The sequence below is a fragment of the Rhinolophus sinicus genome, chromosome 17, assembly GCF_057876585.1.
Source record: "Rhinolophus sinicus isolate RSI-liver-muscle chromosome 17, RSI-T2T, whole genome shotgun sequence".
Classification (NCBI taxonomy): Eukaryota; Metazoa; Chordata; class Mammalia; order Chiroptera; family Rhinolophidae; genus Rhinolophus; species Rhinolophus sinicus.
In genome coordinates, this window is record NC_142517.1 from 180,394,973 (window position 1) to 180,421,323 (window position 26,351).

General features: G+C 35.5%; 1 protein-coding gene across 1 annotated transcript; it reads left to right on the top strand.

Moving 5' to 3' along the window:
* Positions 1-512: 512 nt before the first annotated feature.
* MOB4 (MOB family member 4, phocein) lies at positions 513-25,804 on the top strand. The gene is made up of 8 exons (XM_074339675.2): positions 513-667; positions 3,937-3,999; positions 12,067-12,167; positions 15,649-15,691; positions 15,873-15,959; positions 22,484-22,563; positions 23,538-23,649; positions 23,778-25,804. Exons 1-8 carry the CDS (start codon positions 608-610, stop codon positions 23,907-23,909), a joined length of 678 nt encoding a protein of 225 aa, XP_074195776.1. The 5' UTR covers positions 513-607; the 3' UTR covers positions 23,910-25,804.
* Positions 25,805-26,351: the final 547 nt, after the last annotated feature.

The following is a 26,351-nucleotide window of genomic DNA, read 5'->3' on the forward strand; positions in this document are numbered from 1 at the left end:
CTTGGGTTTGAAGTCAGCGGACGGTGGAAGTATCACTTGACACTCTAAGCCCCAGTCTGATTTGAGATTGGGTCGATTTCATGCAGGGTCTCTGGAATTTTCCCCGGCTGCTGATTCATTTTCCACTTTGCATGGCTAGGAGGATTTGGGAACAGAATTATGCTTCTCTAGGTACCGTATGTGTTTGCCCAAGAGTTTAATGAAATGGTCGCCATTGTGCAAACACGGTACTTCCAATGTAACTAACATAAGCCCAAGGAGGTGCACCAACGCCTTACGCAGATCTGGCACACTCCTACAGAGGTCCTCTGCGCCAGACTGCGGACTCTTCCGATGCAACTATTGGGCCCCGCCACCCGGTTTCTCGCTCCTCTGGGCAGCTGCCTATCAGTCGTCGGCTGTTCCTATTTCCACCCCTCCCTCCGCCAGCTGGCTCTTTCCGGACTCCTCCCCGTCCTCCCGCCCTGCACCGCGCGGGCTACGGCTGTTGCGTCAGGAGCTGCCCCTCCCCAGCTCCGGGACCAGGAGCGCCGCTCCGCCCCGCCCCCTGCGCAGGCAGCCATCCCTACATCCGGGTACTGACTTCAGCCGCCCAGACTTAGGCACTATGGTCATGGCGGAGGGGACGGCAGTGCTGAGGAGGAACAGGCCGGGCACCAAGGCGCAGGTATCATCTTTGCACCTTTCCTGCAGGGGGACTCTCGGTGCGGAGCCGTGCCGAACCTGCAAGCTGGCTGTCCCTGAGAGGAGGTTGGGCCTGGGCGGCAGGCAGGCGGGCGGGGGCACTAGTGCCCGGCCTGCTCTTCCGGAGCCGCAGCCCCTCAGTCTGGCTGAGGCGGCGGCGGCCGGTGAGGCCTGAGAAGCCCCGACTTGAGGAGCGCATAGAGCCCGTGGCAGTGACCGCCGAGGCCTAGGGACCTCTCAGCAGCGATTGTTCTTGCCTCTCCCCTGAACCCCAGCTCACTCGGGTCAAAGGGGCACAGCCGGCCAGGTGGAGACCCCTGGGATTTCGTGAGGCTCGGGACTGCCAGGGTGGGAGGGCATATAAACACACCTACTTCGTTCTGGCCTCCAGTTCCCACCTGGCTTGAGACGTACCTGCCCGGCTTCTGCCATCTAGCTTGTCTAGCCGGATCTAGGTGGCCATAATTTACTATATCCTCCTCTTGTTGTTTGCCTTTGGCCACTTCTCGCTGCAGCTGTTCTCTGGTCCAGCAAGTTTTCATCATCAGGTTGCGACTTGTTAGCTATCATTCCTTGTGAATTTCTTTGTTGTTATGTGTGAAGCATAGTTAGGGCAGGAACTGCTTATAATTTAATCAACCTTTTGTAAGGCAATATTTGGGGTGAGTTGGTGCTTGTTTAGGTATTGGTTCTAGGGATGTGCAAAAGAGGTATGCCTCACATTCTTAAAAAAATCAAATAGGTATTGAGACTTGATCTGATTAATCTGCCAGCTGAAATGATTAGCTATTTAGTAGATACTCTAAAATCAGAAGAGATGTGTTAAAATGTAATTTAAAAACAAGATTTAAGTGAGAAAAACAAAAAACAACCATCGAGCTATGACTGTATGCCAGAGAATAGATTTTAATATCTTGCACAGGAATTTGGAAAGGGAGTCCTTTCTAAAGGGACCTTTTAGATTCAGACACCTTCCCAGATCCATGTTCCAGATAAGAAAACCGAAGCACAGAGACTCCACTGCATTTGCTCAAGGTTATATAGCTTTGGATTCTTAGTTACCCCGGGGACCTTTATCAAGTTGCTCCTAGTACTGAATTTTAGAGAATTCAGTTTGAAAGTCTTACAGAGTCACATTAAAAAACATTTTTTTTGGTACACTTTAATAATTTTTAGAGTTACATTAAGTTGTCAGTTACTCTGGTAGTTTCGTGGTAATGCTACTGGTAATTTATATATTATTTAGGCTTTCTTTTTACATTTTCCAAACCTTTGCTTTTTGTTCTGTGGAAACATTGTTTCTTTTTAAGGGATCAACTTTTATATTTTTATATTCAGAAGTGGACTTTTGTACTTACATTCTGAGAATCAGCAGCCATTTTCATTTACTCAAAAGTTCTTAAGTTTGAAAGGTTAGAAAATAATATATTTTAAGTTAACATCTGTTTGCTATATTGTTAATGAGTAAGTCAAGTGTAAGAAAGCTCCTTTGCTTTTTTTCCACATTATCATAGATCAAAGTTGTTAAATACAATGTAACAGAAAAGGTTAGGGTTTGTTTTTTTTTTAAAAAAGTTCCTAATAAGCATTCTATTGTTTCCCTTGTCTGTTACACTAATTCATTACTTCAATGAAATGGGTCTACTCTAAGATGACTTTAAAACTATAATAGAATATGTCTTCCTACTTTTTGTTTTTAATTGGGTAGATTGGGATATTGGCACATAGTTGGTTTTCAGTAACTTTATTGACTCAGTTAGATGAGAACATTCATTAAGCTGGATTTTGGTTCCTCTTCTAAGTGTTTAAAGTATATTACGGTTATGATGAGGCAAAACATTTAATTCCCAATTAGCTTTTTTACATCTTTATATTGCTATATGTATTTTCTAATGTTTTTGTAACAAAATATTCTACAGACTAAATTTTTTTTTAAATGAAAGAATATACAAAGTGTATTGATAGAAACATTTTTTAGTATAAATCATATAGGAAGAATTAAAAATTTTCTCTTTAATAATATTTAGATGATGTCTAGGAGGAGACTCCTGGAATAATTTCCAGAAAGTTGTTTTTATTTCTTGACATTTTAAAATAAAATTTATTTTCATTCATATAGGCAAACTTTAAAAAAATAACTGTCAACTTTACTAACAATAGTCACTCCAATAAACTTTAATTAAAAAAAATAAATAACTGTTTAAGACACTTAAAAAGGTATACCCGTCACCCGCCCTCAGAACTAAAACATTACTAATATAGTTGAATCGCTGTTACATTTTTCTGCCTTCTACCCACTCCTCCCAACCAATAATGGTGATAATCATTGTTTTCTTTATACTTTTATTATATATGCATTATATCCATAAGCATGCTTTGGACATTCTTAAACTTTTATTCATGTGGAGAATACATACATTGTATTCTCCGATTGGTTCCAGTTTTTGCTCAAGGTGTTTGGAGGCTTACCCATGTTGATTAATACAGTTCTATAGATTACTGGTTTACAAATACTTTTTCCCCAGAGACATTTATTGACTACCTACCATTTACCAGGCATTGTGCTATCTACAAAAGATACATAGGTAAATTTGATGAAAAATCTGGAACTGGAAAGGTTCTTAATCACTTAGGGGAATGTCTACGAACTGTATTATCTGTAGAGGAATTCAGAACCAGTGCAATATGATCCACGAAAATACCCCCTTAAAAAAAGCCTGTTTTATTTGGACGACTTTTTTATGGAGCTTATATTTTGATTTTGAAATTTAAAACACCATTTAAAATTGGAATAATAATTTATAATGTGTATCTCAACACTATGGAGCAGTAACTACTTGTACTACTGCTATCAACACTTCGTATTCTCTTTAGTTAAAAACTGGCTCAGTTTTTTTGATGCCTGGAGATTTATTAAAGTGTAACTTTATGAGAGATATTTAACCACCATAAATAAAAAAGTGATAGACTTATTTCTTCAAATAATACATGGAAGGTTTATGGGAGCCTTATTTGAGGGATTTGTAATGGGAAAAATATAATTTGTAGTTCAATTAAATAAAATTTTGGTGTTCACTTAAAAACATGGAATAAAATTTTTTTACCTTCTTTACTGATAAACACATTGTTTATGAGCACTTTTCTTCTCTAGTGTAACTTTGGATTTTAACTTTGGAATTGAAGTTAATCATAATAGTATTGCATCTTCATTATAACTTTGTATGTGCTTTAACCATGATTTTTTTTTTACAGGATTTCTATAATTGGCCTGATGAATCCTTTGATGAAATGGACAGTACACTAGCGGTTCAACAGGTAATAACAATAGTTTCTTTTGCAACTCCCATAGCATTTGACCTCCCTTGGCATGGTTAGTGTTTCTATATCTTTTAGCACAAACCAGAATCCATGGAATTAATGGGATGCCCTTTTAAAACTTTTGTCAACCTTCATTTTGTTTTAAGATGGCATATTAAGCTATAATCAAACTTAAATACATTGTAATGTCTTAGATTACGTTAATCTGCACCAAATTAGAGTACCAAATTTGATTTTAGAATGAATTTAATTCAAAATTAATTGAATACTAAATTAGAATAACAAATAGAAATAGCATACTCATTTGGTGACTAAATGCTTGTGAACGCATTTTAATTTTAGTTACCATCAGTTCTTTACTTTTGTTTCCCTCCAATACATTTGAGGTCTAAGATGCCTCCCCTTAGGCTATTGCTCACCATGGCAATGATTATCAAGAAGGTGGGCTTCTGAGCACAATTGCTTTGACATGCCTATCAGTAGATTCTTAAATCTTGCTGAGAATCACATTGTATACTATGTTGGGTTAAAAAAATAAATTGATCTTTCTTCCATAATGAATAAAATCTGTAATCTGGGAAAAAAGTTTCCATAGCTAAATATTAAAAATTGCATTTAGGGGTTAATGAAATGCCTGAAATTGGGAGTACTAGTATATTGGACTAATCATTGGTTAACATTTTTAAAGAGAAAATGTGTGATAATGATAGGCTGTTTGACTTCATCTTGATAGCCAGATGATAAACATAGATAGCTATTTGGATTTACTGTGTTATTTGAAGATCTTTGGAAATAAAATAGAAATACAGTTGAATTCTTTGAGCATTAAAAACTCAATTCATAATCTTTTTTTTGTTTGTTTTAAATTTTTATTTATTCGAGTGTGTTTTCCCAGGACACACCAGCTCTAAGTCAAGTAGTTGTTTCAATCTTGTTGTGGAGGGTGCAGCTCACAGTGGCCCATGTGGGGATCGAACTGGCAACCTGGTTAAGAGCACCGCACTCTAACCAACTGAGCTAACTGGCCGCCCCTCAATTCGTAATCTTGACAGAAGCGTTAAAAAGCTTTTAAAAAGGATTCAGTGTAATATTTAGATATTTAGCATAGGAAATGGAAGAGCATTTATGAATGAATCGTTTTTTCATTGCCTTTTAAGAATATTTTGTTCAATCAGTGAATATTTATTGGACTAGCAATGAGACAGGCCTTGTGGAGGACACAGAAATATAAACCTAGAGCTGTATGCCTGGAATTTGGCAAAAATTAAGAGGAAAACTGTGCAGGTATTTCTTCCTTTAAAAGTAGAGGTTGTGTCATACTCTTTTGTTGAATTCATTTATTAGTTCTGATAAATTTTTGTGTGAAATCTTTAGGGTTTTCTGCATATGAGATCATGCCATCTGCAAACATAATTTTGCTTCTGCTTTTCCAATCTGGATGCCTTTTATTTCTTTTTCTTACCTGATTGCTCTCTCTAGAACTTCCAATACTACTTTGAATAGAAGTGGCAAAAGCAGCCATTCTTATCTTGTTCTTGATCATAAAGGAAAGCTTTCAGTCTTTCTCATTGGTTATTATGTTCGCTGTGGGTTTTTCATATGTGGCTTTTATTATGTTGAGGTAGTTCTAGTTTGTTGAGTGTTTTTGTGATAAAAAAGATACTGAATTTTGTCAAATGCTTTTTCTGCACCAATTCAGATGACCATGTGTGTTCCCCCCCCTTCATTCTGTTAACATGGTGTATTGATCCATTTTTTATGTTGAACCATCCTTGCACTCTAGGAATAAATCCCACTTGATCATGGTGTATAATTCTTTTAATATGCCACAGAATTCTGTTAGCTAGGATTTTTGCATCAGTGATCATAAGGAATCATTTGTTTAGTTTGCTTAGAGTGTTTTGTCTGGCTTTAGTGTCAGGCAATGCTGGTGTCTTAAATTGAGTTAGGAAGGATATCCTCCTCTTCAATTTTTAGGAAGATTTGAGAAGAATTGGTGTTCTTTAAATGTTTGGTAAAATTAAGTGAAGCTATCAGGTCCAGGGCTTTTCTTTGCACAACATTGTGAATGGAATTAATGCCACTGAACTGTACACTTAAAAATGGTTAAAATGATTATTTCCCCATTGAATGGTCTTGGCATTCTTGTCAGAATCATTCGACTTACGAGGATTTATTTCTAGGTGCTCTATTCAATTCCATTGGTCTACATATCTCTCCTTAAACCAGTATTATCTTGTTGTGATTGCTATAGTTTTGTAGTAAGTTTTGAAATTGTGAAGTGTGAGTCCTCCAACTTTGTATTTTCAAGATTATTTTGGCTATTTGATGCCCCCTTGCAATCCCATAAAACTTTGAGAGTCAGCTTTTCCATTTCTGCAAAAAAATGGAAAAAATTCTGCTTTTCCATTTCCATTTTCTGCAAAAAAGACTTTTGGAATTTGGTAAGGATTGCATAGAATCTGTATTATTTTGGGTAGTATTGACATTTTAACAATATTAAGTCTTCTACCTATGAATAAGACGTCTTTCAATTCATTTAGGTCTTTAATTACTTCCAGCGATGTTTTATAGTTTTCAGTCTACAAGTATTTAACCTCCTTATTTAAATTTATTCCTCTGTACAGTTGACTCTGGAATAACACAGAAGTTAGAGGTGCTGACCCCCTGCACAGTTGAAAATTTGCGTATAACTTTTGATTCTCCCAGAACTCAACAACTAATAGCCTACTGTTGACTGGAAGCCTTACTGATAATACAATCAATCAATTAGCACATATTTTGTATGTTATATATATGTATTACATACTGTGTTATTACAATAAACTAGAAAAAAGAAAATGTTTGAAGGAGATCATAAGGAAAAGAAAATGTATTTACAGTATTTATTGATAAAAATCCACATATTGGTGGACCAGCATAGTTCAAACCCGTGATGTTCCAGAGTCAACTGTATTTTATTATTTTGGATATGATTGTAGATGGAATTGCTTTCTTAATTTCCTTTTTGGATTGTTCATTGAAGTACAACTGATTTTTGTATATTGATCTTGTATCCTGCTACTTTGCTGAATTCATTTATAAGCTTTCCTATGGATTCTTTGGGATTTCTATATAGAATCAGGTCATCTGTGAATAGAGATAGCCTTTCATTTAATTTTTTTTCTTTTTTAAGTACTCTGGCTAGAACTTGAGTACAGTGTCAAATAGTAGTGGTGAAAGCAGGCATCATTGACTTATTTCTGATTTTATAGGAAAACCTTTTAATCTTTATGTTGAACCACCTTTCATTCCTTGCAGCTTTGATTCATGTTTGTATGGTATTATCTTTTTCCATTCCTTTTACTTTTAACCCACCTATATCATTATATTTGAAGTACATTTCTTTTTTTTTTTTCTTTTTTTTTAAAGATTTTATTGGTGAAGGGGAACAGGACTTTATTGGGGAACAGTGTGCACTTCCAGGACTTTTCTCCAAGTCAAGTTGTTGTCCTTTCAATCTTAGTTGTGGAGGGTTCTGTTCAGCTTCAAGTTATTGTTCTTTCTGTCTTAGTTGTGGAGGGTGCAGCTCAGCTCCAGGTCCAGTTGCCGTTGCTAGTTGCAGGAGGCACAGCCCACCATCCCTGCGGGAGTCGAACCGGCAACCTTGTGGTTGAGAGGACATGCTCCAACCAACTGAGCCATCCGGGAGCTCAGCAGCAGCTCAGCTCAAGGTGCCGTGTTCAATTTTAGTTGCAGGGGGCGCTGCCCACCATCCCTTGCGGAAGTCGAGGAATTGAACTGGCAACCTTGTGGTTGAGAGGATGCGCTCCAATCAACTGAGCCATCCAGGAGGCAGATCAGCTCAAGGTGCCGTGTTCAATCTTAGTTGCAGGGAGCAGAGCCCACCATCCCTTGCGGGACTCGAGGAATTGAACTGGCAACCTTGTGGTTGAGAGCCCACTGGCCCATGTGGGAGTCGAACCTGCAGCCTTCGGCGTCAGGAGCACGGAGCTCTAACCGCCTGAGCCACCGGGCTGGCCCCAAGTTTCTTATAGACAGTATATAGTTGGGTCATATTTCTTTTTTCTGATAATCCTATCTTTTAACTGGTGTATTTAGGCCATTTAATATGATAGATATGTTTAGATTTAGGTCTACCATTTTATTGTTTTCAGTTTGTCCCTTTGTTTCCCCTTTTCTTCCTTTTTCAGAATTGTTTGAGCATTTCATTATTGTATTTTAATTTATTAAATGTTGACTAAATCTGTATGTAATTTTTTGATGATTGCTCTAGAGATTACTAAATACATACTTTGCACAGTCTACTTAGGATTAGTATTTTACTGCTTCAATTGAAATGCAGAAACTACTGTCCCGTTTTGCTGTATTTGTCTACATACTTTTAAAACCCATCAATGTTACACTTTTTGCTTTCATCTGCCAAACATATTTTAAAGAACTCAAGAGAAGAATGTCTGTTACATTTATGCAGATATTCATAATTTCTGTTGCTCCTGATACTCTAAGTTTCCTTCTGATATTTTTTCCTTCTGTCTGAAGAACTTCCTTTAGCAATTCTTTTTGAACAGTTTGCTGGCTAGGAATTCTCTTTAGTTTTCTTTCATCTGAAAATGTCTTCATTTTTTATTCCCGGAGGGTATTTTTGTTAGATATAGAATTCTGGACTGACAGTTCGTTAGGCACTTTAAAAATGTTTTGCCATTTCCTCCTGTCTTCTGTGGTTTCTGGTGAGAAAGCTGTAGTCATTTTAGTCCTTTTTCTATAGGTCATGTGTCTCTTTCTACTGGCTGCTTCTTTTGTATTTTTTTCTGGCTTCTTTATCTTTAGTTTTTGGCAGTTTGATTATATGTCTGGGCATGGATTTCTTTGGGTTTTCCTGTTTGGTGTTTACTCTGCTTTTTAAAACTATAATAAAATATACACACATAAACTTTATCATTTTTGCCATTTTTAAGTGTACAGTTTTGTGGCATTAAGTACATTCACACTGTTGTGCAACCATTACCACCTCCATTTCCAGAACTTTTCATCTTCCCCATCTGAAACTCTGTACCCATTAAACAGTAATAACTCCCCACTCAGTTAAATACAAATTTTCAGCTGTGCAGTCGGTCAGCACCCCTAACTCCTGTGTTGTTCAAGAGTCAACTGTACCGAGGAACAAATTCAAATAGGAGATTAAAGACTTGTAGGCTGAAAACTATAAAACATTGCTGAAAATAATTACAGAAGACCTAACTGAATTGAAAGACATCTTGTTCATAGGTAGGAAGATTTAATATTGTTAAGGTGTCAATATTACCCAGTCCAATGATTCTATGCAATCCCTACCAAATTCTAAAAGCCCATTCAGCTTCTTGAAGTTGTAGGTTTATGTTTTTCCCAAACTTGGGAACTATTTAGCCATTATTTCTTCAGATATATATTTTCTTAGCATCACATTCTTTTCTGGGACCCTAGTGACATGACTTTTAAACCTTTTGTTGTTGTCTCACAAGTTCCTCAGGCTTTGTTTATTATTACTGTTGTTTTTTTATTTCATTTTATTTCTGTTCAGATTGGATAATTGCTATTTATCTGTCTTCAACTTGATTGACTCTTTGCTGTGTCATCTCCACTCTGCTATTGAGTCCCATGAGTGTTTTATTTTGGTTATTGTGTTTTTCAGTTCTAAAATTTCTTTTTGGCTCTTTATATCTTTCCTTGCTGATATTTTTGTTTCAAGTGTTTGCAATTTGAAGCATTTTTATAATAGCTGCTTTAAAGTTTTTGTCAGATAATCCCAGTGTTTGTGTCATCTTGTCATTGGTGTCTTGTGATTGCCTTTTCCCATGAGAATTGAGATTTTCACATATTCTTTGTATGCCAAGTAATTCTGGATTGTATGCTGGACATTTTGAAAATTATTTAGAGACTCTGGTCTTATTTAATCCCACGGGGAATATTGATATTTTTGTTTCAGCTGGTGTTTGACCTGGTTAGATACAGGCTGCAAGTTCCAATGGAACTGAGGTTCCAATGTCAGTTCAGTTTTCAAAGCCTTTGCATTATTCCTTAAATCTGTTCTGTGTGTGCACCAACCCATGGTCAGCCTGGCTAGTGGTATATCCATTAGCTCAGTTATCAAAGCCTGTCATATGCTAATTAGGATCAGATCCATGTATGCATTCATGCACAGATCAGAGTTGCACCCAGGAGTTAAAAAATGGCTTTATGGCATTACTTTTCTGAGCTTCTTTGTCTCTAGTATCTCTCTGATACTTTCTGGTTTCCTGGGCCCCCTATCTTTGGTCCTCTAGCCAGAAACCACATATTGGAATTGTGCTGCAATTGTGGGAAGGCAAAGAGAGAAAAAAGAAACAACACTAAGAGGAGAGGAAGGATTCTCTTCCTCAGGATTTTGTCTCTTGCATTTTTCTGTGCCAGCTGCTTTTTGCTGCCACTGTGGAATTGTCTCAGGTCTGGGCTCTGAAAGAATGAAGAAAAGGGAGGGGGGGGATCCAAGGGATTTCTTCTACTCTCGGAGCTTTCGGAGTGCCTTTTCCCACTCCTTCGTCAGAACTAAATAGTTTCTCCTGTATCTATCAGCATCAACAGTGCTCATTTTTTGGTTTCACACTTAATTGAGTTCAGGCCAGGAGTTACCAGAGGGGAAAAGAAACACAGCAGACTCGCTGCCAGTTCACTGGTACTTTGAATTCTGATGTTTTTTTCCTGCTCCTCTTTCTGATATTTGCTTTTCAAAGACCTCAATCAAATAGCTGCCCCATGCGTTCTGACTAGATTTTATAGTTTTGTTCAGTGGAAGAGAAAGATTGATGTATGTTTACTCCATCTTAGCTCAAACTGGAAACAATGAAATGCTTTTTGCATGATATTTTATTGCTATGTGTTGCACCTATTTTCATGTGTTTCCCTCAAATAAAAAACACAGACTTAGTTTTGTTTTGAATTTTGTTTTTAGCATCTGGTACATAGGAGGATTTTAAAAAATGTTTATTGACTTCTCCTAAATTATGTTAGTTGAAGTCAAGGATGAATATAAGCAATTACCTGAAATGTTAAAGCCATAGCAGGTTAGGGATGAGGAAATTTACATAAAACAGACTATGGCCCCTGATTTTTTTGCATTCTTTGGTGATCCCAAAATCAGTTAGTTAGGTACATAAATATATTGTGTGCAAAATGGTTTGCTCATAATCAATATTAATTCTTGAACCACATATTTAGTAACTGAATTTACTCATAATTATTAAATTTTGTTATAACTGGAGTTATAAGCTGTCAGTCTTTAAGGCATCTAGACTCCTTTTATTGATAGTTTATGAAAACGTTAAAAAGAGAGAGAAAAGAAGAAATCTTTAACTTACAAATAAAACAAAAATGTCATTTTGTTTTCTGCACTGAGTCCTCCATACTTCACCTTCCCCTAAAAGAAACATCATTCCCATTAGCAGTTTTCTTCATTCTTCTTTGTCTCCCCTTCCTGCAGTTCTAAGCAATTACTTATCTATTTTTTGTCTCTGTAGATTTGCCTGTTCTAGATATTTCATATTAACGGAATCATAATATGTACCACAGTTATATTTACATAGTCTGTACTTTACGTTCATATGAAAATTATGGTTTGCGGATTTGATCCCTTTTCCAATCCTGGTAAATATCATATCTGCGTTTTTTGTAATAAATCTTATCCCAAAGAAGTTGAATTGGAGAATAGGTAAGGTTACCTCTTTTCTTCTGAATTACAATAGGTTCTCACTTAATGTCATCAGTAGGTTCTTGGAACTGTGGTGAATCAATGTATAAGGAAACCAGTTTTACCATAGACTAATTGATATAAACAAGAGTTAAGTTCCTGTGGCATCTTATCAATGTCATGATGAAATGGCATTATTAGAGAACCTGCATTGATTATGATTCTGTACTTGGTTTCCTATTTCATTTATAACACAAAAGTTGAACCACAAGAGTGGCTATATATTAAATTACATACATTTAATATAAGATTACCATGTAGTATAATATTTTAATTAACTATAAGAACTTCTTTGTTTATAGTATATCCAACAGAACATAAGAGCAGATTGTTCCAATATTGACAAAATTCTTGAACCACCGGAGGGCCAAGATGAAGGTGTATGGAAGTACGAACATTTAAGGTAGGTACTTATGATATATCAAAATAGTAATAGTATTTCTGTTACTAAAAATAATCTTTAATATTAATGATTTTGAATCATAAATAAAATCATATATAACTGCAGAACAAAAGACCAGATTTGAATGCTTTTATATTTTCAGTGTTACGAAGTTTTCAATTTTGTTATTTACTGATTATTTTCTACATTTTTGAATTTGGGCCTTATCTTTTTATACAGCTTTCCTTAATCATATCCCTTAACCACAAATGTATTATTTCCATTTACCCACTCAGGGATACTTTATTTCTCTATAGAGGATCATGTCAAGGTCCTAGTATAGGCTTGGTGTCTGATAAGTTACCTATTTACTGTGTTTCCCTGAAAATAAGACCTAACTGGAAGATAAGCCCTAGGATGATTTTTCAGGATGACATCCCCTGAGCATTAGCCCTAATGTGTCTTTTGGAGCAAAAATTAATATAAGACTCAGTCTTATTTTCAGGGAAACACAGTACTGTGAACTTACAATATTTTCCTTAAGTAAATTGTAATGCTGAAGTAAGGAATTTTAGAGCTTTTCATTATATCCTTTGAATGAAAAAATTGATGACTAGTGAATGATCAGTTAACTAGAGTTAACTTTAGAAGAGGCTATATCCTGAAGTTACTAGGTTGTTGTTGAAGTTAAAAACTTTTCAGTGTGAATGGGAGCTGGGATGAGTTGATAAATTAAACATAGAGAATGTAGTATGGATATATATGTTCATCAGGATTTGTTACTTTTGAGTTGATTTTTAAATAATAAGTATAGTGGAAATACGACTTTTTTTGAATAATTTAGACCGCATTTCCTGTGATGAGTGCCTCAACTTGTAGATAAGTTGCTTTTTTTGGATGCTGCAGGCTTGTTTAGATATTGCAAAGACATAATGTCTTGTCATAACAGTTCAGCAGTTTCAAGGTGCTAAGACTTCTTTGTACTCTGCTAGTTTCTTGGGCAAATCACTTTACTACTCGATCTAGTTTTTTAAAAATACCTCTCAACGTATAATTGAAAGTATGAATATGTAGATAGTTCCCCATTCTTGAAAATTAACATAGAGTATTTTAGGATACTATATCCTCTGCCTTATTTTAATCAGCTTTGAAAATAACTACTTACTTATCTAGTAGGATTAATATTGAAAATAAGCAAGGATTTTTTTCATTGCATAATTCCTAACAAAGTGAAGGATGATTTTAATTTACAAGGTTTTTATTTCAGACCTAAGAAAACCTTTTCCTCCCTATTTAACTTGATATTGATTTGAGGCTTAATATTCGCTGTTATTGTTAATGTGTTTGATTATATTATGATGTTAATGGGAATTGGGTCATGGGAGATTCAGTCAAATCTCCCACTAGCCCATACTGAGTCTTTGTAATTAGGAAAAGATGCCCCTTCCTCTGAGTGGATGCAGTCCTATGCCAGGATGTATGGTTTAGCGACTGGAGTGGAGGCTGGATTTCAGCTCTGGCTTGTGTCTTCAGCTACACTAGTGTATGTGTTAGCCCTGTAATGAATTAACTTGAAGTTGTAAGGTTTGCACTGTTTGCCACAGATGGTGCCAATAAACAGTGCCAAATCAGTTAGCTTAATTTTGTTACTGGCCATAAGTGTATTGGACTACATGAGAAACTTGTTTATCACCATCAGTCTTTATTACCACTTAGTGAAAAACAACTCAAAAACACGTAACGTGCAGCCTACAAGTAGGAGCCAGTAGAGGGTGATGTGGTGATTCAGAAGTAATGCTATTTTTCGTAATCTAAGAACAGCATTATTGGGCATCTGGAAGGGAAATACAGTTACAGAGAACTGGAAATTTGACCCTTGCGCCCCCCCCCTCCCCCGCCCGTCCGCCTCCCTCCCCCACTCCGGTTCAAGCAGTTGTTTCTCAGTCTAGTTGTGTAGGACACAGCTCCCTGGCCCATGCTGGTATTATGAGCCTTGCGCTCCTCCTGGCTGAGGAAGTCGGTTGCCAGTCAGCCATTCACAGCCGCTCACACTGGCCGCTGGCCACTGACGCTGGCCACGGGCCGTTCCTGGCAGCACACGGTAGCCCACGGCAGCACAGCAGCCAGTGGCAGCCCGCCGCAGCCCCTGTCAGCCCAGCTCCAGGGAGAGCCATTGTTCACAATCTTAGTTGTAGAGGGCGCAGCTCATTGGCCCATGTGGGAATTGAACCGGTGACCTCGGCGTTAGGAGCACGGCACTCTAACCACCTGAGCCACTGGGCAGGCCCCGACCCTTGTCTTTTTTTTTTCTTCTATTATAATGTACTTTAAGAAATAAATACAGTTTTTCTTTCATATATGTGCAGTTCCCCCCCTCTCCCCTTGGGGACTCTCTTTTATCTATCAATTATGTAGGTTTTAGCTTTGCATTTTTAGGAAACTAAAGTGTTCTCATTTTTTTATGGGGAAACATAGTGATTAATTTGATAGGATTTTTAGAGGGAACATATTCAATATTTTGACAGCTATAAAATAAGTTATCTTTGCGACAGGATTACTTGCCTTTTTATATCAAATAACAAGTCTGTCTAAAAATGGTTATCTAATTTCCTCCATTATTCATTTATTCAAAAATATTTTTTTAGCACTTACTATGTTCTAAGCATTGTTCTAGGCTTAATAAGTCTCAGTTTGGCAATTTTAGAAGGAAAGCATATCATGAAAAAGTGCCCACGATCTATTAAGTGCAAAACAAGTTACAACATTGTATATGATACGATCCCAGTGTATTTTAATCAGTGCAGAGAAACTCAAATTTACACGTAAACAATAAGTATATTTTGGGAAGAGGTGGTAGAATTATGGAGGACTTCCTTCTTCTATGTTATGTTTGAAGTTTTTATAAGGGACAAGTTGTTTGTAATCAGAACAAAACTTGTAAAACACATAGGAGTATAAAACGTCTAGTCTTTTTTCTATGTATTTGTACATAGGTATATACACACATACACATAATTTTTTACATAACTGGAATCTTACTGTGAATATAAATTTGTTCTTTGTATGTTTATGTATATACCAATGTTTTACTACTCTATCATTTAGAATATTTCAAAAAAATTTTAACATATAGATAGTTTCTGTGAGCATCTTTGTACAAAGTATCTGCATGTGGAGATTGACAAAGTCAAAAAATAATGTACTTCCTAAGTGTCTTGGTAAATATTTCCAAATTCTTAAAAAAAATTATATCAATTTCTAGTGTTAAGACTGGTCAACTCACTGAACTCTGATACTGAACACATTGTTAGGGTTGTCAGTTTTGGGTTTTGTTTATTAATCTCTATGTCTTTGTAGGATGTGTGCCATGTAAATTCAGGTGGCGTTGATAATGGTGATTAGGGAGGAAGGATAGTATTGATGGGATTCTGTTGTGACACTCAATATTCTAAAAATAATGTGGAGAATAGATAAGACTTCATTTATGTATTTTTATTTTTAGGCAATTCTGTCTTGAGCTAAATGGACTTGCTGTCAAACTTCAGGTATTTTCTTTGAGTTATTTGAAAGTTCTGTTTTTTCCCCGTTTTTGTAACTTAATGTGCTTACAAAGACTTATCCAAAATTCCTAATTATTTTAGAATTTTACATGTAAATGTAATACCCCAAATGATAAACTTTTCAATTATTATTTTACATATTAAGAAATGTAACTGTTTTTAACAGAGTGAATGCCATCCAGATACATGTACTCAGATGACAGCAACTGAACAATGGATTTTTCTTTGTGCAGCTCATAAAACTCCAAAAGAGGTGAGAATTTATAAAATAGAATGACTAATAAAATTATCATAACCTAAACTCTCCAAGACAGTGGTAGACCAATTTTTAGAGGTTTTAGTTCACTATTTATTTTGCCATTTGGTTAAGAGTTCTTTTCTGAAAGGTTATTGCCACAATGCTATATTAGGGTATCGTTTTTTTATTTTTTTATTGGGGAACAGTGTGTTTCTCCAGGGCCCATCAGCTCCAAGTCGTTGTCCTTCAATCTAGATGTAGAGGGCGCAGGTCAACTCCAAGTCCAGTCGCTGTTTTCAGTCTTAGTTGCAAGGGATGCAACCCATCATCCCATGCGGGAATTAAACTGGCAACCTTTGTTGTTAAGAGCTCGCGCTCTAACCAACTGAGCCATCCGGCTGCCCCGCTATTTTAGGATTTCTTATGATTAGTATCATTTTTCATAATTGGGCAATAGCATGGGCTAGAACTCACTTTATGATTTACTGGCTATCACAGGATAAGATCTGTCACATCGTGCTGATATCTAATATGTAATGGATGAGATATACCTGTTTAGATTTTTTGGTTCAGTCACAATTTCTTTTGATAGGAACAATTGTTTGTGATTACTAGTTGATGCTTAGTCTATTAAATAGAAATGTTACTTCTGAGTTTTTTAACTTTGTAGTCAGTATTTTTTCCTCTACATTTCATTAATATTTCTTGCTATTAATTTGAAACCCACCATAATGATTTTCCTCTTCATATTTGGTCCTACACTGAAAAAGTTATTTGTGTTGTTTTCTCCTCAGTTATTGTCAAGGCGAGAGTATAGGAAGTAGAAATTATCTATAGAATTTTTTTATTTTAAATAATTCCTTCATATGATATCCTAATACATACTCAGTTTTCCTTAGTTATCTCAAAAATGTCCTTTACAGCTGGTTCGTGTAAAGTATGGGTTGGTTTTCTTTTGATCTGCATTCCTTTTTTCCTCTATAGTAAATGTTTTTTACTCAACACTGATTTGATGGAAAATAATGGGGTTAGGCCAGTTATAGACCTTCACATGATCGTTATATTAACAGACCTGCAAGGCTTGAAGACAGGTGACTCTTTAGTTGCAAAATCGATATCTGGTGGTTTTTTTGTTTGAAACAGGTAAATTCTCCAAAATGAGGAATATCTGGTACCTGTCTAAGTAGGTACTACTTATTTGGAGGACTGATTTAATTCAGTGTTATTTTTTTGTGTTAATGCATTGAAGCAATATTAAGATTATGTATCATTCTGCATCTAGGAAAATTCACATAGCAGTTTCATTGATACACCACTGAAATTGGCTACATAGTATAGTGAATGATGTGATAATTGCAATTAAGAAACTGAATCAGGAAAGCTAGTTTCATTTTGGCAAATAGTAAAGATGTACTGTGCAGTTTGTGATGTATTGTAAGATTTATATATACTGTCATTGTCACATCCACTTTTTTCTTAAATGATATCATCAGCATTAGATACTGTAAGTCTTAAAATTGCGACCTTCTTTCTGAAGATCAGCTCCTTTGAATTGTCCATGTATCAAGGGAGGATGATAGTAGAATTTCCAAGTGGTAGCTACATGGAATGGATTATTGTAAACATACAAACAAAAGAAAATCCTGAAAGGACACTTATTGAACTCTTTTGAAATAATTGCACACAGTCAGGAAATAATAACGGACAGATTAGTAGCTAAAAAAGTTGCTCTTATGAATTAAAAGCACTGGGCATATTCTGAAGTGGAACAGGCAAGGTACTCAGCACCAGTGATGCTTTACTCAATGCACTTGAAAATTAAAGGCATTGCAGCAAATAGAGTTAATTATACAAATAGTGATTGTAACTGACCAAGGTTATAACTTGTTATTATCAGCTAGCCCTTTCAGTCTCATGTGGATTGTGATCACTTGCAATAGCATTATGAATATGTATTTAGGAAAATATAATTTATAAAAGTTTGTGAGCACATTATTTACAAGTTTTGTAACCTATTTTACCAACTTTTTGCTGTTACAAATGATGCAGAATAGTATTAGTTCACTGAGAATTGGAGGGAGGTGGAGGGAAGCAGCTAAAACAAGCAAAACTCTTTCCCAACTCCACCCTCGACTCCCCAATTCAGAAATCGATTAAAGTCTAAAGTTAATGCTGTCTGATACAGTAGCCATGTACAACATGTGGCTACGGAGCACTTAATGTAGATATCCAAAATGAGATGTCTTCTAAGTTTTAAATACATGCCGATTTCAAAGACTTAGTACAAAAAGGACAATATAAAATACTCATTAAGAGATAACTGGATATCTACATGCAAAAGAATGAAGTTATATCCCTACCTCACACCATATACAAAAATTGGATCAAAATGGATCAAAAATCTAAATGTAACCTCTAAAATTATAAAACTCTAGGGAAAAAATATAAGTATAAATATTCATGACCTTGAACTAGGCAATGAGTTCTGAGATGTGACACCAAGAGCACAAACAGTGGAAGGAAATATAGGTAATTCAGATTTCATCAAAATTAAAAATGTTTTGAGTGTCAGAGGACACTGACAAGAAAGTGTAAAGACAACCCATAGAATGGGAGAAAATATTTTTGTAAATCATATCTGTGATAAGGTTCTAGTATCCAGAATACATAAAGAACTTTAATAACTCAACAATTAAAAGACAGTTCAAGTTAAAAATGAGCAAAAGATTTGAATAGACTTTTCTTTAAAGAAGATATACAAATGGCCAGTAAGTACATGAAACGATGCTCAACATCATTAGTCATTAGTTAAATGCATATCAAACCCACAACGAGAACAGATAAACAAAATGTGCCCTATACATACAATGGAATATTTTCAGCCATAAAAGGGAATGGAGTTCTGATACATGCTACAACATGGATGAACCTTGAAGATATGCTGAGTGAAATAAGCCCTACGCAAAAGGACAGCTATTGTGTGATTCTGCTTATATGAAATATCTTGAAAGGGCAAATTCATAGAGACAGAAAGTAGATTAGAGGTTGACGGGCTGGGGGATAGGTGGTGTGGGATTTTAATGCTTGATAATATATATAGTTTCTGTTCAGGATGATGAAAAACTTTTGGTTTGGAAATAGATAGTGGTGTTGGTTGCATAGCAGTGAATGTAATTAATGCCACCAAATTGTACATTTTAAAATGGTTAAAATGACAAATTTTATGTTGTATATATTTCACCACAGTTTTTTTTAATGGAAAGAAAAGGCACATCCACAATGGCATATACTTCACTCACTAAAATGACTAAAATATAAAAACCAGATAATAACAAGTGTTGGCCATGATGTGGAGAAAACGGAATCCCTCATACATTGCTGATGGGATTGTAAAATACTGTGACCACTTTGGAAAACAGTTTAGAAGTTCCTCAAAATGATAAGCATAGAGTTACCACATCACTTAATGATTCTACCCCTAGATCTCTCTCTCTCTCTCTCTCTCTCTCTCTCTCTCTCTCTCTCTCTCTCTCTATATATATATATATATATATATATACACACACACACCCATAAGAAATGAAAACATAAGTTCACACAAAACTTTTACACCGATGCTCACAGTTACTAGGTTGGTGCAAAAGTAATTGCAGTTTAAAAGGTTAAAAATTGGAAAAACCACAATTAATTTTGTACCAACCTAGTAATACATTATTCATGGCAGCCCTAAATGGAAACAACCAAATTTCCATCAACTGATGAGTAGTAAAGAAATAAAATGTAGTATATGTATGCAATGGAATATTATTCAATATAGAAAAAGAATGAAGTCGGTAGAGGGAGAAACATTTTGTAGCATTTTTGTGTATATGAAAAACATTAAAATAAAAAACTTTTTGAATTAAAAAAAGTAATGAAGTACTGATTTATGCTACACTATATATAAGCGTGAAAAACATGCTAAGTGACAGAAGACCACATATTATTCCATTTTTAGAACTATCCAGAATAGGCAAATCCATAGAAGACAGAAAGTAGATTAGTTGTTACATAGGATTAGGAGGAGGAAAGACTATAAAGACTGCTAATTGGTACTGGGTTTCTTTTGGGGGTTGTTGCGACCTGCACAACACAAGCCGTGGGAAGGTGAGGGAGGCGGCGAGGGTTAAACTATCATAAAGAGACAGAGACTCAAATACAGTTAAATCACAGAGGACCGAGGGACTCGCAGCCTCAAGGGACTGGAGCCCCGAATCGGGTCGTCGTGGGTATTTATTGATTTCTTACAATAAGCATCACAAGATTAAAGGCAGGGTCCGAAATTCTCACACCACACCATAAAAATTCTTCCAATTCCCAGATATCTGTCCCAAAGCAACCGATGCTCATTGTCCCCAGGCGACTAAGGTGGGTGTGTTCAACCCCCTGGGGGAGCAAGTCTCACAAGGTAAAACCATCCCATGAGCTAAGCAGGAAGAGCGATATCTTATCACTCTAACAAGTCCTTTGCATAGCAGAGTGCAGGACAATTGGGGCATGCATCAGCAGCTTCCCATAATGGTGAGGAGGAGGCGTATGGCTACCTCCTGGCTTTTATTATGTTAACTCATGGGGGTCCCCATGGGGTCCCGTCTGGCTTAAGTCGTTCCTCCCATGAGGAATCATTACTCGTCTTTGACTGCAGACCCAGCTTACAAGGACCAAATAGAGAGACTTAGGATAAATGAACTCAACCCCAAAGAGGGACAGTCCCGTAAAGTTTTCTTTCTCTAAGGAAAGATTGGAGGGGACAAACGTCTAGGCTGCTGTGTGACCACATGGGGTGATGAAAGTGTTCTGGAATATAGTTATGATGGTTGCACAGTTTTGTGAATATACCAAAAACTACTGAATTGTGCACTTTAAAACAGAAATTTTATGGTATGTGAAGTGTATCTTAAAATACCCCCCCCAAAAAAATACCCCCCCAAAGCTCAATTTTTATATCAATCATGTTGAAATGATAATTTTGGCTGTATAGAGTTAAATAAAATACATTATTAAAATTAATTTCACCTGTTTCTTTTTTACCTTTTTAATGGTGCTACTAGAAAATTTAAAATTAAGTGTATGGCTTGCATTATATTTCCACTGGACAATGCTGATTTAAAGGTTGTAAAACTGTCCCACGGTACATGCAAATGACTAGTATGAGAAACACAGTGACTTGGGATATTTGTTTTTGACCAAATCACCTGTAATCATATATATGGAGAAAGATAATTTTTTCAGTAAATACCGCTCATGGTACTGTTTTAGATGAGTCCACTAACCAGAAATTCCTATGGATGTATAGTTAGAAAAATACCTTTTTTGTTTGTTTAGATAATCTGTATTTGCCATGGCACTATATCTAAACCATATATAGTAGTTATTAGTTTACATTTCTAAATATTATACCAGTTTCAATCTTAACCCTTGAAAAATATTCTAACTACTGCGTACAATTAGAATCATTGTTGTTCTTTTCTGTAGTTCATTTTTTTCCTTCAAGTAGATTCCCTGGTTCATTTTCAATCCTACTTTTCTTTGATGCTTTTCCCTGCCCGTCCTTAGAAAAACTGAGTGAGAAGAATTACTTTGCAGTTTTAGTTTTCCTTTAATAGGTTTGCTGATTTGCTATGAGACAATAGGTTTCATCATTTCTGACAAACGGGCTAGTATAAGACAGGTTTATTAAACTATAAAGAATAAATTTCATGTTAAATTTTAAAGGAGGTTCAAGGAGAAAATTCTTTAGAGAGCTGCTAGAGTGGTGCCAGGCACATAATAAGGGATGCTTTCTAGGATCATAGAAGGCAGTGATCTCTGGAGGTATTTTTGAAGAGAAGGAAGCTTCAGGGCCTCTTGGAATGGTATGAATCCGTGGACCAGGAATCAGTATATTCCTTGTAGAAACATGTTTTTGCATCTTTCTTCCCAACTACGATGATCTAGAGTAATCATTGACCATCAGTTAATGGTAGTCCCCGCTGCTGTGTGTCATTCATTCTTCAGGGCTCTCCCCATGCTTTAGAGTTGGGATATTTATACGCTTGCTTGCTTGAATCTCTCTGATCTTTTCTAAGCTGAGTGCATGTTTTGCAAGATTCCTTATCCTTGCCTACAGATTTTTAAGATCTGGGAAAAAGCCTGTACATACTCTGCAAACTGACCAGCCTCAGTTTCCTCATTTGTAAAATCAGAGGGTTAGATTAAATAGTCAAGTGTTCTTCCCAGCTCTAACTGCTGTTTTCTTCTAGGTACATACATTGTTGAGAGTGAGAAATTAGGAGACTGATTCATGTGTCTTCTAGAGGCCTGATATTATAGTTCATGGGGATAATAAAACCTTATTTATTGCTGTAGCACTGAATTTTACAATCATTCTAATATTGTAAGGCATTTTTTTTCCTTAGAATATGCTCAGGTTTTTGGAATAAGACACTTACGTAATAAATATACCTAATTTAAGATGTAGAGCTCTTTGTTGATGCATATTTACATTTTTTCTTTTACAGTGTCCTGCTATAGACTATACTAGACACACACTTGATGGTGCTGCATGTCTTCTGAATAGCAATAAATATTTTCCCAGCAGGTAAACAAAACTTTTAAACATGGTATTAAACTTTTTGGATTTAATTTAAAAGATTGATGTTTTTAAAACTAAAACTAGGTTGCTGGTTAATGCATTGTATTCTTTAAACTTTTTTTTTTTTTTCAGCTGTTGTGTATTTGACTTGTTCAAAATAATTCAAGTTTTGAAATTAGGGTTGTGGTTAAACTAAAGGCAGCAGGACTTGGCTCCCAAAGTTCACAGGCCAGTTAGTCAGGGTTAGTCCTTACTGCTGTGCATCAGTCTCCAGGACTCTCTCTTTGATGCTTTAGAGTTGGGATATTTACACACTTGCTTGCTTGAATCCGTGATGGAGTCAGCCTCCGCATACCATGCCTAAAGCACAGGCTTTCCTTAGTTGGACTGCTTGGTTTTGAAAGATCCTTGCCTACAGGTTTTTAAGGTCTGGGAAAAAACCTGTGCATACTATAATATGTTATTGCTGAGGTGTATGACTGGCATTTTATATTCAATTAAAATATTTCTTACCAGATGGATAGAATTCAAGATTCCCCCCACCCCCAAATATCATTAATTCCAAAGAGCTCATATAAAATATGTATAAGCTCATGTAAAAATATTGGTTTTTGCCTCAGTGTCTTATATACATTTTTTTTAAAAAAGAATATCAGAAATATGCAGGCAATTTTTATTTCTCCAAAAAAGAATTGAGTTCTATAGAATAAACTAATTCCTTTCAATAGTTTTAATTACATTAAATTTTAACAAAGTTTCAAAACTATAATACTGAATTTCTTAGGCATTGTGGTTATGCAGAAAGAGCACTGGCCCAGGAATAGGGGTTCTGCTGCTCTTGCAACTTCCTCGCACTTTGATCTTGGACTGGTCATTTACCTAGGTGTCAGTTTCCACACTTATGAATTGAGGAGATTGGAATATATTGTTCCTAAGACCTGTCCAGCTCTATGAATCTATGATTTCTTTTCTGTTTCTAGGGTTAGCATAAAGGAATCATCTGTAGCAAAACTAGGATCAGTATGCCGTAGGATTTACAGAATATTTTCACATGCTTATTTTCATCACCGGCAGATATTTGATGAATATGAAGTAAGTGAATTTTACTAATTATCCTGATGTATTCTTACCAGAATGACAATAATAAATATTGATATTATGTCTAGCTTTTTTGGTTTGGGATAGTAAATTAAAATAACATTTTTTCTTCCTCTCTACAGAATGAAACATTTTTGTGTCATCGGTTTACTAAATTTGTGGTGAAATATAATTTGATGTCCAAGGATAACCTGATTGTACCCATTTTAGAAGAGGAAGTTCAGAATTCAGTTTCTGGTGAAAGTGAAGCATGAAGGGAATCATATAGAAAAAATGTACTGATCACATAATTAACATTAATTATGTACTGTATATATATATATCATTTTAGACACATCAATCATGTATCCATATTGTAGCCTCTTTGTTTAGTATAGGTAGGTTTTTGTATGCTGAGTGTTGCTTTTTAAAATGGGAAATACTTTTTAAGTTATTCATGAGCTATATATTCACTGGTGTGGCACTCATGGTTTTTACATAAGATTAGTATTATCTGTTTATAATGCCTGTTAATAAAAGAATTTACAGTTTGGTAAAATTGCTGCTAAACAATCATTGGTTCACAATCCTCATCAAATAAACCCATCTATAAAATGATGAGTAAACTTGAGGTTTCCCACAAGCCATTTACTAAAGAAATAGTAATGTTTTCCTTTGGTTTTACCCCTGAGTTTAGATATTCTAGAAAATTCTGTAGTACATAGTTTAGTTTTAACTTTTCAAAAATGAGATAAATGTGTTTTAAAATTCTGTTTATAGTTTTTGATATACACATATGATTATGTGTATATCCAAATATAAATCAAATGAAGCATTAGTAATACGTAAGTAATCTTAATGCTACATAAAGTATATTCTAGACCTGCATACTTGGAAAGGATTTATGTTTCAGTGGACTGTTACATACAAGATGATGATAATGATGAAATGTGTAAATGATGTTCCCACTGGAAACCTGCCCTGTCCTTCCCTTTCCCTCCTTTCCCTTAACTCCCTCCCCAAACACATTAGCTTAGAAGCTTTTCACCAGACTTGGATTTAGTGGTGACTTACACCTATTTGTATTGTATTAATTGCTTACAGATTATACCTCATATTAGCAATTACACTACAGGAAAAATATATTGGCCTAGGCTCTTGCTTATCCTTGTTTTGCAAAATTATTCTAACTACTTGGAAACTAGTCTTTAAAATAGTTTGACTTTGTCTGTTAGTAATATTAATCTTTTCATCTAACCATCAAGGCAGCATTTAAATAGAGTTGAAAAATATTGTAGTATTTATTTTATGACCCCTCCCCACAATGTTTATGTTTGAATTATATGCACATGTGAGGTTTTTTGCAATAATTTACAGGTTCCAGGGTGTTGATGAATGGTCATACATTTTTTTGGACTTAGTAATAATTCAGTGTCTTAAGAAGGATTCAACTGCAGATTTACAGTCTTATAATTTATTGAATGCAATTTTAAACAAAGCACTGAGGTCTTTTTGCTAAACTGGTTGTAATTAGGCAGTAAGGTAGGGTAAAAAAATTGTACAGTAGTGAAGAAAATACATCAATTAATATCTTGAAGGGAGTTAAACATGGGGAACTTTTTCATTTAAAAATTGTTCTTTTGAAATGAAGGTGAAAATATATTCATCTTGATTTGTTTTTTTCAAATTTGAGGAAATATTTTATACTGTATTATGAGACAAGTATGTACAGCAAAAATGTGGGAAATAGTAGCATACAGAGAGTGTGTATATATACTTAACGCCTTTCCAAGCCTGCCAGTATATTTGATTTTGGAACAGTGCTGTCCGAACAGCCAGTCATTACTTTGCCCCAATCCACAGCTATCTTTTAAGAAATGTTACGGTCCTAGTGAAAGGAATGTTGACTTTAAAATTATGTATTTATATTAATGTCACTATAAACCAATGGGAGTATTAATTTTTATGCAAACTTGCTAAATATTGAGAGGCTAAACTACTAAGTTAATAAATTATGTGTAGCAATGTAGCTGTTCTTTCTAGATGGTATCTCAATGGATTTCTGTTGCAGTGGCTGGGACTGGCAATCTGGTGAAGTATTTCGAAACACATTTTGAATGATATGGCTTGGTGTTAACAGGGAAATAAAATATGGTTTTTTTCTTACTCATTCCATCTTACTTGTACTGTGTTTGGAATTGATCATAAAAAACCCCAAAGGAAACATTAGTTTGTAGTCTTGCTTTTACATTTGTATTGACATCTCCTTTATACTCATTGCATGTGAAGTGGACTCACTATACTAGGTAAGAGGGAAATGAAACAGTTACTGTTTTTCCTTAATACTGTTTACAGAATTTTGAAAATATACATGTATTTACCTAAGTGATACTGAAAAAATTAAGGACTCTGTCAAACTACTAATTTATAAAGTGTTCTAAGAAGAGGGGAATAGAAAACTCACAGTTCTGTGTAATAAGGAAGTTAGGCTCCACTTCTTTTTCTTTTTTTTTTTTTTTTTTGGCTCCACTTATTGTTTGGATTATCCAATATAGATCCTAAAGTTAAAATTTTCTTTCAACAACGTTAGTTTGATCGTATCATACAGTAAACTCACTCTTTTTCTCCTATTGTATCTGGGGAAGTAACTAATTTAAATTATGTTCCCGTAAGTATCATAGTTCTTTTGTGTCTGTGCCTTTTCTTTTCTCTGACTT